Raw genomic sequence first — 12,433 nt, forward strand, 5'->3', positions numbered from 1 at the left:
CTATTGCCAGTCAGGCTTTACTTCCCTATTTGCCTTCTATAGCACACCAATAACTGTCTATTCACATTGTCACTGGAGAAAAAAAAAAGAAAAAAAATCTCAAATCTTCCAGGAGTACTTCTTTATGGCCAGTTTAATGACTGTGTTCAGTATGAGCTACATCAGTTCTGTTCTGTCTAGTTCAGTACTCACTGTCTCCAAAAAGTTATTTTAAAAGTGCAACTGAGTTTGAAAAGGAAAAAAAAAAATCTGAGATAAGGAATTCCAGAATCATATTTCCTTATAGAATCTCAGTACCACTCCCTGTATATTGTGCCATAGTCTTTAACTGCACAGAAATCAATGCCTGTGCGTGATGGGAATGTGCATCCTTTTCTGAGTCTCCTCCATCAAAGTCATCACATCTGGCACTATGGTTTTTACTCTGTTCATGTCAACTGAGATACTTGTCACATCCGTCTGGTGCCTTTTAAACACAAAATGAAGTTCTGTTGGCAGTATAATAATTTTTTAAGTGTTCAGTAGGAGTGATAATAAAGTAGGTATTTATGGATATACATAGATAAATATATGAGATTTTGTTTGTACATGAACACAGACTGATTTTCAAGATCATTAATTTATTTAACATTTTAATTGTTAATGTCTGAATGCTTTAGGTATCTAGAATTAAATGTCTTCTCTGTTTCTGCAAAATGTAGTTAGTTTTAAGGCCAGAAGATGCTATAATATTTTATTTCGGTTTGTACTTCTACGTACTACTATGTACTCTGATGTGCCTGATATATAACTAAGCTTTGAAACGGGATGTCTTTGGAGGCCATGGAATTGCCATTGCAGTAAGACAAATAGTACAAACTTCTCAGGAACACTTGGGTACACTTACTGTACTTAGGTGACAGAAGGCAAACTCTTTTTGTTCCTTCAAGGCCAACTTTTCCAGGATTCCTACAAAAGAAAAAAGCTTAAAAAGCAAAGTACTTTTTTTGTGTGTACCTATGTGGGATAACAGAATGCTCTCACTTCCTCAGGCGGTGATGTCATACAAGATGTGCTACAGTTGCTGGCTGGCACAGCTGTTGAAACAATAAAGTCGTTCAACTAAAATGTGTTGTTCTAGAGACTGAGACCTATGTTTGCATGCTAATTTTCAAGTTATTACTACTTGTGGCTGCTATGGTATCTGTTCAAGATTTTGGCATTTGCTTTGGTCACTGTATCTAATTTCACTATGAAGTTATTTCCCTTTTGCCCAGCAAAAAGATCCACAATTTTGTTACGAGAAATCTTAGCATTCTGTACTGCATTTACTGAGAGAGATAACTCTTTGTTTTTCAGAGCTTCCATATGGCTGGGAGAAAATTGATGATCCCATTTATGGCACTTATTATGTTGAGTAAGTTCCCAAGTTCAATATTAAGTTGCTGTTAATATGTCGTAACCTAATACTAGTATCCTCTGCAGTACTTAGCCTGGCAAGGCATTTTACAATTACTTGACATGTTAAACTGAAGGTATACCAGGAATTCTCAGTCATCATCAATACAGCTAATGTGTCCAAATATATTCAGTGTGTCCCAAATCAGTGACTCGGGCATTCAGTCATTCTCTTTCTCCAGGGTCTGATCTCATGGTATCATTCCAGATGATACTTGTACAAAGATCATATTCATTAAAGAAATATTGTATTATCTATGTAAGGTTTGGATATCCAGTGAGGTAAAGATCGTATTAATCAATGAATGGAGCAAAGGATAATCATTTTAGTTCAGTTAAGATCCTTTTCTGGGTAGTCTTTCCTTGCTGCAAATCAGATGTTTACACTGTTCGTACTGGAAGACAGGTTATTTATACACTGTGTATAAAATTTTAGGGATGTTGTGCTTTATTTTGCACTTTAAAAGTGCAGCTGAAAATAAGAGAATATAAATTTATATTTTCACAGCACAATCCTTGCTTTTTTTTATTTTAATTTAGTCATGAAACAAGAAAAAAATATTTTTACTCCTCTGTGCAAAGGGCAACAGAAAGCTTTTGTTTGAAGTACTAGGTAGAACCTGGTCTAGACAGTTCCTACATAAAATAAGTAAATCAGAGAGATTGTTTTCTCTGCTTTTTAGCTTAACACAGTGAATGAGACTTATGCAAAGTGAATCTAGATTCAAAATTGTGATACCTGTTCAGAGTGGTCAGTTCTCACTCTGCTCTCTGCACAGTCTGTGGCAGAGGAGGGAGAAAGCCACGCCGCCATCACCGTGCAGATAGCGCTTTGAAAGCCTCACAAATATCTATCCATTAGTGCCTTTTATTAAAGGAGAGAGATCTCTAGAGAAGATGGCCCCAACCTATAATCTCAATTTCATATCCTGCCACTCAAGCAGTAAATTTATTCCAGTTGTTTCATAAAAAATATAAAATTTTAGTTTGTGCATCACATTCGTCTCTCAAATCCATACCAGCACTTTGACTGCAGGATCACTCTGGACAGGTACCGGGGCTGCAGCTTTTCCAGACCTCAGGATATGCTGCTATTACCATGCACAGGGTAGAGCTGGACAGAGTGCTTAAAGAAAGATCTGATTTCTGGAGGGTCAGAAGGTTAAGATTCCCTTTTCCTCACTGCTGTAACAGCAGCAGCTTGCGGATGCCCATGCACCTTCCCTAGCCCTCCTACAAAGCAAACAAACAAATGAAAACGGTATTTGGCCACTGCCCTGCTGACTCCTCCTGTCCCATTCTCCAAATGCAGCAGCACCTGCTCTGTTTCTTTGTCCCCGGCTGGTTCCCTGCCCTCAGGAGGAGCAGCCCCATCTGCTTTGCTGCTCAACCCAAATTAGCTTGGTCAGTCCACATTCAAGCAAGAAGATAAGTAAGTTTTTGAAGTCCCTACGTAATGCCATTAAATTGCCCTCCCTTTTTACGCCTGAGTTCTTTTGTGATGTGCCCAAGTAGCTAGGGGCTGGAGTTCTCATATCTCTTTGTACTTAACCCCCCCCGAAGATTTCTGCACGTGCAATTATGCAGCCGCTGGGTGTACGTAAGTCTTCTGCCCCGGTGGTTTTTAGTGTATTTTGGTGAGTAACAGGTGGTGTGCAATTTCTGTGCGTTAATCTCTTACTGAGACGCCGCTTTGTTGTTAGCGCAGCCCAAGGCGTTCTGGCACCAGTAGGGCTCATACTTCACTGCGGAGTCGGAAAAGGAACAAGTATTTATCTCCATTTCATGTCCATCCACAGGTAAACAGACGCAAAGCACCAGGCCCAGATGTTATTATGCAATTACATACTTTAAGGCTGTTAGTGCCAAATTTATTAATCCTACCACAGATAAGATTTGTGGAAAGATATATCAAACCTACAGCGGGCTCAGAGGTTTTTAGAAGTGGAATGGATGTTCACAGGATGGCATTAAAACTGCAGCCGCGCTAAGTTCGTAAGGAGTTTTATAGTCAGTGAAATGTAGCTGTACTTTAATTTGCTGTCTGAGCTCAATAAGTTTGAAACAAAGATTGCTTTCCCTTTTTTCATGGTAAAAAGTGGCAGTCACACCTTTTTTATTACCAGTATGCAACAGATGAGTTCATTTTTAATTAGATAAGATCAGATTACAATAAACTCTCTTAATTATGTCATAAAAGTGGGTAAATCATTAAAAGTTAGGTTATGAACTTTCACACATTCAAGTCCAGTCCACCTTTACGTGAAGGCCTTTAAAACTGTCAGTGAAAGAAGGGCTTGTACTCTTCTCACTGAAATATTTGTATCCCATGGGAAGTTTGTAAGGATGAGCAATGAGGCAGACAGACTCAGGTTCACCTTACAAGGACCAGCCATGCTCAGCTCCAATATACTGAGACCAAAGGAAAAGCTAAAAAAAAAAAAAAAAAAAGGAAAAAACAAAACCAAAAACAAACAAAAAAACCACCCAAAGAAAAACCTCAAAGGTCTTGCTAGTAAAGTTAATAAAAACTAATCACAACATATTTGCAAATTCTGTTAAAAAATAAGGTCTCCAGTATAACTTCCTCTCTTAATCATGTATGAATGCAAGTGTGAGACATTATTAAAATTTTCATTTGCCTTGTTATACAGGTCCAAGCATCATTTGTAAGGTGTAGACATTTGACATAAATGAGAAGTGTTTGCTATACGTGGGTTAATTTTCATGCAATTTTCTCTTAATTTATAAACTAAGAACTAGCAGCACTTCGCTGTGCAGGGCTATGGAGAGAATGTGGTTATTAGAGTGCACTGGGTCTTTCAGCATTCTAATTGTCAAAAGATTATTTCCCCCTTTAAGGATGATTAACTACAACACAGAGTTCAATTTCCAGACATGGTCTCCATAATAGAACAGCTAAATTAGTCATACAGGTATTTATTCTGGAAAAATATACCTCCTTGACTTTCAATTTCTGTCAACACTCTGTTACTACTCAAATAGAAAAACTTATTTCAGGTCTTTTTGTCGTTCAAAAGTATTAGTAACTGAAAAGTGTGAATGTAAAGAGGAGTTAGGCACTAACAAGTTATGCAGCAGAATGTCCATCTTTTAGGCATCGTGACCCTCAGAATTACTTTGATGTGTTATAGGCAACAATTTCGAAAGTTGAGTCACAAACTACCAGGAAAAAAAATACATTAAAATAGCTAAGAAAAGAAGATAGGTTAAACTCCATCTGCTGATGCACTTGCTTAGATGTGCTACCATTTTGGCAGGGCTCAGGATCTTGGCCATCAACTAAAATCTGCATACTAGGCATTGCTGCCCATAAATTTCCTAAGAATGTGTTTCAGTTGTCTGAAGCACATCTAATGTGAAACTCCATCACAAAACCAACTTAGCCTGGCCGCGTTCACTCATGTGCAGAATGGTGCCTGTGTCTTACAGGCTGGCTGGTGGTGACAGTACCTACTCATAACACAAGAGACGGTATTTCAACTTCACGGTTAAATGCAGCCCAAAACCAAATCCTGCCTCTGAGGGGTTGTCCCCAGTTAGCATACAGCGAGGTAACAGAGGACAGCAGCACTGACTACCCCTTCTTTTCTGCAGAGGGAAATTCGGGGTTCCCAGGGCTAGAAAGCAAACAAAAGGCAGCATGATTCTTCTGCGCAGCCACAATGGCTAGGAGAAATTAACTGGATTCTCATCTTTAGAATAGGCTTTTATATTTAATATGCATCGTATAAAATAAAGGAAGAAAAGTGAAGATAGAAATGCTCACTGAATTTGATACTATGAGCAACGAGCAATACATTTTTGGATCACATCCAAAATCTATTCTAACCACAAAAGAACTTATTTGTAACCATCTCTAAAAATCACATTTGGCTTGTCCTATTAAGGCCTAGGTTAGTAATATCTATTTTGTATGCAGTTGAAGTAGCTAGATGAAAGGCTAGAATGTCCTTTCAAGGGAACTACTTAACTTAATAACTTCTTTCTCAGGTAAACTCATCAGTAGCAATTTTTCTGATTTAGTCATGAAGCTGTAAGGCATTTAAAATTGCATGAAAGGGAGGTGTTTCATATGTCATCAGTGTAGGAGCATAAATCCAGTGTTGCTGACTGATAAAAATGACTGATTATCAATATAATTTTCTTTTATTTGACTCATCTTGGACACAAGGTTTAATACAGTTGTTTGAATTTGTTGGAATTCTCACATTATGCTTTTGAGACTGCACACTACCATAAAACACTCAAAGTATGGGAATAAATTGGAGCTAAGAATTACTAAGCTTGAACCAACAACTTGAGGTGCTTCAAGTACTTCTGCTAGTCTTCCTGTCTGATGTGCCAGGACAAAAAGGTCATTTTCAAGACAGCTGTTACTAAAGACATTTCTGTGTAAATGGACTAAACCACAATTTAAACTCTACCTGGAAACTGTAGAGAGGCAGTGGAAAACAGATTCTAGCTGTAATGTCAGTACCACAGGAACTGATGGTCCTTAAGCCATGGACACACCCTATATTAGCTAAAATCCCATCTTTTTTATATCACAGAACCACATATAAGTTGTAACTTAGGTCTGCAAGAGGCTTCCTGTGACGCTGAGATGTGGCCTAAATGCAGATCTGTAGTGTGATCTTGGATATCCGTTACATCTGCATAATATGCCACAAAAGCTATGGGAAACTCATGATCTTCTGGAAGGGCAGCTGAAGACCAGGGCAGGATACCTTAGAGCCTCCAAAATAAGACATGATCCCTATGTTGAAGCAATTAATCAACTGTGTAGCACCCCTGTTTTCAACCTTATCAAATGCTAATATAAAACAAGCTAGATATTTTATTCTATATCTGCTATTGGAAGGTGTTTTGTAATGTCACACTTCTGCTTGTAAGAAGCCCACAGATTTTAAGTCTGAAATCCTGACATCTTTAATACATTATATAATACATTAATACATACTTCAAAATGTATTCACAGAATGCAGTTATATATCAGAATTAATTCGGCTTGAATAAAAAGGTAAAACTCCTTTGGTCTTCTATCATACAAGACTCTCTTTTTCACTGGTCTTCCTGTAAAATCTTTCCTATAGATTCATTTTATTTGGTCATGGATGATCAGAACGTTATGTAGTATTTCACGTGAAGTTTCATCACTGCCTCGTGTAATGGCAAAAGTAGCATTTCCTTTACAATATTGAAATACATCACATGACAGATGGTAACATGAAAATTACCTTTTTCATGCTTATGTTAGTAGTTCATAATTACCCTGTTTAATGCATGTAAGTATTGTCTTTCTCCATTTTTAACTGATGAAGTTTGTCTCCCTCCCATCATAGGTTTCTAGGTTTGCAGTAGACTAAGGTGCTGAAGACCTTGACAATTAAAGCATGGTCTAACTAGAAAGCAAAAGTCTAGGAAAGCCTACAATCTTAAACAGCCCATAAGAAGAAGGAAAGAAATGAAAGGGATTTTCTCTGTCTGCAGCATAGATTAAAATTTACAAGAAAACTATTAATCAAAATTTTAGAGTAAGTTAGCAATCACATGAATGAGTTATAGCCATGTTAACAAAGTAGCAACTTCAGGATTTATCACATTTACTTTCTCTCATTAAATCAAATATTCCTTTATATGACTGGAAATCTCTTCATTGCATTAGCTCTGGCCACTAAATCCTGATTTTCCAAGTACATTGCACTCCCATAGGACTTGCTGCCTTTCCTCTATTTCACTTCTTAACAGCAATTCCACTTACTTTCTTTGAAGCAGTGGTAGGATCTGAATCCCAAGGGACCTGAAAAGTGCTTAATATGGCATAAAGGTCATTTCAATATAAATTGAAGGTATTCAAACTTTTTTAGGATCTCAGAGTTTCAGAAGTTCCCAGGTCACCTCTACAAGTGCTTAAAGCCCATGATTGGGATTAGATTTTCAGAAGAACTCAATAAATAGTAGGTCAGTGAAAACAAATAAGGAGTGACATGTTTGGAAACCTGCCCTTCTGTACACATGTATTTGTTTCCCCAGAACAATGTTTGCAGTACAAGTCCCTCTTCTCAGTTGTGATCCAAACATGATCCTACCTTGTGGTGGTGTTCAATACAGCCCACTAAATTGCTCTTGCCTTCTTCAGAAAACATGTGAAACTTGTAACAGGACAGGATTGTAGGAATGCTCATTGATTGATAAAATGCATGCTTTAAATGAAAGAATTAAAATCAAGGATATGATGAGAGTATGTAGTTAAGATAGCAGTTCTCAACACAATACAGAAAATCAGTGGTGTAATGAGAGAGATGTACTTACTGACCTGTTGTAGAAATGTAAAACATCAAGGAAAAAAAGTGTACATTAACTTCTCTTATATTTCATATAATTATCTGTGTAGTTCTAATCTACCATCTGACTTAGTTTCTGCAACATCCGATTTTTTTGTACAGCTGAGCAGATTTATTTCTAAGCTGCAGTCATAAAAGTACTCTGTGTTCTAGGTTTTACCTTTTCTGTAAGTGATTAAGTAATTTCACTTACAGCTAATCAATAATAACGCACAAAACTGGTTCAGACCCTTTGAATCATGCACAGAACAATGCTTGTGCTAAAGGCATGAAAAACTGTCATTGTAGCATGCTTCACCAGTACTGCTATTTAATATGTAGTCCCATAGATCAAAACCATTTGTCTGTAGCAGAGTTCAACATATTGAAATGTTAGGACACTTCTCGGTGCTGTTCATTATGCAATGCGCTAGATTGTGCATTTCTCATCCCCAACAAAATTGTGCGGAGTATGAGGGCCCATTGGGGGTTCATAATGGTTTTGCTCTCTAACCACACACACCTAAGTCACATACAGCATCCTACTGTGAAAATGATCATTTTCCCCAACTGAACCCAGTTTTTAATCAAAACCAAATTTTTTCCAGCCACATAAATAGAAGAACACAATTTGAAAACCCTGTCCTAGAAGCAAAAAGGAAGCTACAGCAGCATAACATGCCCAACGCAGAACTTGGAACAAAGCCTATGCAGGCCCAAGGTTTCCGAGGTACAGTACCGTGTCAGCTATCTTAGTTAAGATGAAAGATCCTGCTCTCCTGTTTATGTGACAATGATTTTGTCATAGTCTGATTAAAACAGTAGTGTTGCCAATTCTCACAGTTATCACCTATCTCCCAGCATTTTTCTCCCCTAAATGTCCAAGCTTCCAGAGTTGTGGGACTCATGAGCCACCTAAAGTACTCTAACCTTCAGAGATGCAGAGAAAAGACATAAAAGTTGACCCTAGTGTTTCCTAAAGGCTGAGAAACAGAAAGCACAATAGGATCCCCGAAGTAGTTTCCTAAATAAAATAATAAATTCTATTCTTGGGAATGTACGACTGTCTTGTGAGCACCCGAGGTTGGCAACACTGAAATAATTAATTGTACTTTCTCTAAATTACCATTAATTGATGTTTGGTATGTTTCTAAGCTAGCTCATCTAGCAAGCATCAATTAAGTTAAAAGCCTCAAGCACTGTGTTATAGGAGTTTACAAGAATACAGCCTCTTGGTAACGTAAAAATTAATGTGCTTAAAATGAGCTGTATAAGCAGCAAACAGTATTGGTAGACGAATAAACTTTAACGTAAGGTTATAGCCAGAGAATGAGGTTTGTTCTCCTTTGTGACAGTAGAAAGCTCCTCATCAACCTTACCTAGACCCAAATTCGCCCACCTGCGCCCCGCTCCCAAGAGGTCCCGCAGTGTGAATGACCTGTCCCAGTGCCGGCGCGACCCCGCCGGGACGCGCGGGCTGCACGGTATGTCCTCCGCTGCCGGCCAGCCCAGCCCCACCGCTGCGGGAGAAAGGAGAGCAGTTGAAGTCACAACCTTTGCACCTTCCTCCCACCCTTCCTCACCAAGCGCAGCACGGGAGAGAGGCACGGGGACCCCCCGCCACCCACACTGCACACCGAGGCATGCGGAGAGGGGATGCGAAGGTTGCACAGCAGTTATGTGTGTCACTTGTTGGATGCCAAAACCCCACGTGTTTGGAGAGAAAAGCTCACCTAATATTTAGGACTGCTTGTTAACAAATGAATAAGATATTCAGAGGATGGATATTTTCCTTATTGCGGTTGGGAGGGAAATTATGGAGAATGTATGACTTTGTAGACAAAGCTGAATTTACAGGTTAGGAAAGAGGTTTTAAAATTACCTCAGAGATCATTTTTATTGTTGTAATTATTTTAGCCTCACAATATCCACTTCTAAATGTATTCCTAATATGAAAGAATATTTATAACTCCCTACTTATGGCTGATCTGCCATAGATAAGAAATACATTTTAAGCTTTGCATTAATGCAAGAACTCACAATTATTTTTTTTTTCCTGGAATGCCTGCTCTCTTTATTTCCATGGTTTTCATACAGTGTCACCTGCTGTCAGCCAGTATTGCTATCTGCTGTCCCCACTGTGTTGTGACTAGATCAGAACTTTTTTCTTTCTTGTTTGTGTTGACTGATGTAGAAAAACCACTCTTCACCCGTGATGCATCACAGCTGAAGGGGACTTTCCTCAGCACAACTCTTAAGAAAAGCAACATGGGTTTTGGATTTACCATCATTGGTGGGGATGAGCCAGATGAGTTTCTCCAGGTGAAGAGTGTAATTCCTGATGGGCCTGCAGCACAAGATGGGAAAATGGAAACAGGTAATTAAGATGGTTCCTCTGTTGTTTTATATGGGAAGTGGAATGAGACATAGATTTGAGTCTCACTCTCTCCATGAATGCATATGTTTTTCCACATGACTTTCTGTATTAATGTGTAAAACAGCTGCTCTATAAGAAAAGATAAGCTTCTCAGACAAAACTTTATTGTAATTTTTCTTTCTAATAATGCCAAGTAGCTTAATTTTCTCATTTCACAATATTTTAAGGGAGAAAATATCTCTGCGTTCTCCTACATAAAAATGGGATATGATGTTCTTTGGTGTATAGGCTGTTTACTCAAGGGGAGTCTGTGCATGGAAAGGGAGACAGGCAGAGAGAGTACAGACTACTAAGTACAAATTTATTTCTTTAGAAAGGATGATTTTGCAAAATAGTCAAAGTCGAGTCTGATCCAACATTGCTCTCATTAGAACCATCAAAACAAGAGTTTTCAGTATGGCATATGGGCACGTAGGCATCTGTGGCCTACTAGTAAAGAATCTGTGAAAACTAACTAAATGAAAGAAGCTTCCTCTGAAGAGATTTAAAGCTGCTTTTAAGATCTGGACCACTACTGGAAATATTTTCTTGTCCACAGATTGATAAAGATTGCAAACAACTGTCTTAAAGGTTTGCAGGGTCACATCAGGTCTATGTATGGATGAGACATTTTTGGAGGAAGATCTCCAAAACTCAGTTTCCAAGCCAGCTATCATCTCCTGTAGAAGACAATCAGAGAATAATAGAATCTTTTCACTTGGTAGGGACCTCCAGTCACCAACCTCCTGCTCAAATCAGGGCTAACTTCATGGTTGGTTCAGGGTGCTCAGGGCTTCATCCATGGGACTTTAAAAAATTTTATAGGACAGAGATTCCCCGTCTGTGGGCTCCTGTCCCAATACTTAACCACTCTCATGGTGAAGATTTTTGTTATTTAGATCCAATTGGAATTTTTGCTGGTGCAGCTGGTTACCAGTGACTGCAGCCCTCTGTGTGTTCGTGCAGCCCTGTCGCGGTGTACCGTCTTTCCCCAGCAGTACTTGTTCCTCAGATAATAGTCAGGCTGCATATTGGTACTGGGACATGCGCATAAATTTTCCTTCCATTTCTCACCAAGACTTTATAGAAGAAATGCTAGTTTGGGATTTATGTTTTCTCTGCAGAAAACCAAGTTCATGGTGGCCAGAGTCACTGTAAAGATAATTTCCTAGCCTGTGACAGATCACTGTGGACGGACCACAGCAGCAGAGCAAGATCCTTTTAGTGTGTGACAGTACAGGAGGCAGACACATAAACACACACAGGCAGAAATAACGTGGGTGGAATAGTCCCAAGTGATTCTTCTCGAAATTTCCTTTCATCCTTCTTTTATTGTAGCAAAGGAATGATCTGGACTATCGTAGGTTGGAATAAATCACCCTGTTTATTCTGTAGGACTCTCCAGGACTTTGCAAGTAGGAAGTGTGAAGGTTGTGAAAAGCATTATTTTAAAAAAACAAAAACAAAAACAAAAAAACCACAATTTGCCTCAAGTCTTATACTAGAGCAGGCATGATGTTTCTGATGCCAAATAGATAAACAGATAATTTATATAAAGAAGTAAAATGTAAGAAAAAAGTAGAAAATAGATTTTTGGCATTAGTGTTATAACAAAATTAGTCTAACAGCTTTTTAATTCTCAATTCTTGTTGCCATTTTAACTTAATGCAATTTGGTTCCCAAAGGCAAAATTAAATTAGCTGATTAAGTGAACAAAGGGTACAACAGACTTCCTGAAGTTCAGGAGATTTTAGTAACATGAACTTCATTTTTCCTAATATTTTCATATTACCTAATACACTGCATGAGAGATTTTCGTGGTTTGTCATGGTTTAGCATTCTCAGATCCAGCACTCAAACATAGTTACTTGCTAATCCTTCTGAAGTGTGGGCTGGTTATTGGTGAACTTGTTCGTATGGAGTTCTTTTCTATGGAAAAGAGAGTATCCTTGCAACTTACTTAAATTTTCATGTTGAAATCGAATAGAGATTCCATAATACAATCGATGGTGATTATTGTAGTCATGGATTGTGATGAGAATATATAGGAAAAATGGGCTTTAAAATGCATAGAAATAACATTGATTTTTTTTCTAAAGTAATTAGTTCAACTATATTAAGAATGCAAGACAGAAATGTACATTTAAATATATAATCACTCTATAATTACGTGAGCCAGATATGTACAAAATTACATCTCAGAATAAACTCTGGCCTCAGATGTCTTCATTTT

General features: G+C 38.2%; 1 protein-coding gene across 7 annotated transcripts in view; it reads left to right on the forward strand.

Annotated features, from left to right (window-relative positions):
- MAGI2 (membrane associated guanylate kinase, WW and PDZ domain containing 2) overlaps window positions 1-12,433 on the forward strand; it is a 770,610-nt gene that overhangs the window by 611,375 nt on the left and 146,802 nt on the right. For all 7 annotated transcript variants that reach the window (XM_075774424.1, XM_075774656.1, XM_075774500.1 and 4 more), the window contains exons 7-9: window positions 1,339-1,396; window positions 8,393-8,514; window positions 9,979-10,161. In XM_075774424.1, the coding sequence (XP_075630539.1) occupies window positions 1,339-1,396; window positions 8,393-8,514; window positions 9,979-10,161 (363 nt within the window). The remainder of the gene's footprint in view (window positions 1-1,338; window positions 1,397-8,392; window positions 8,515-9,978; window positions 10,162-12,433) is intronic.

Source organism: Balearica regulorum, chromosome 1, assembly GCF_011004875.1.
Source record: "Balearica regulorum gibbericeps isolate bBalReg1 chromosome 1, bBalReg1.pri, whole genome shotgun sequence".
Taxonomy (NCBI): Eukaryota; Metazoa; Chordata; class Aves; order Gruiformes; family Gruidae; genus Balearica; species Balearica regulorum.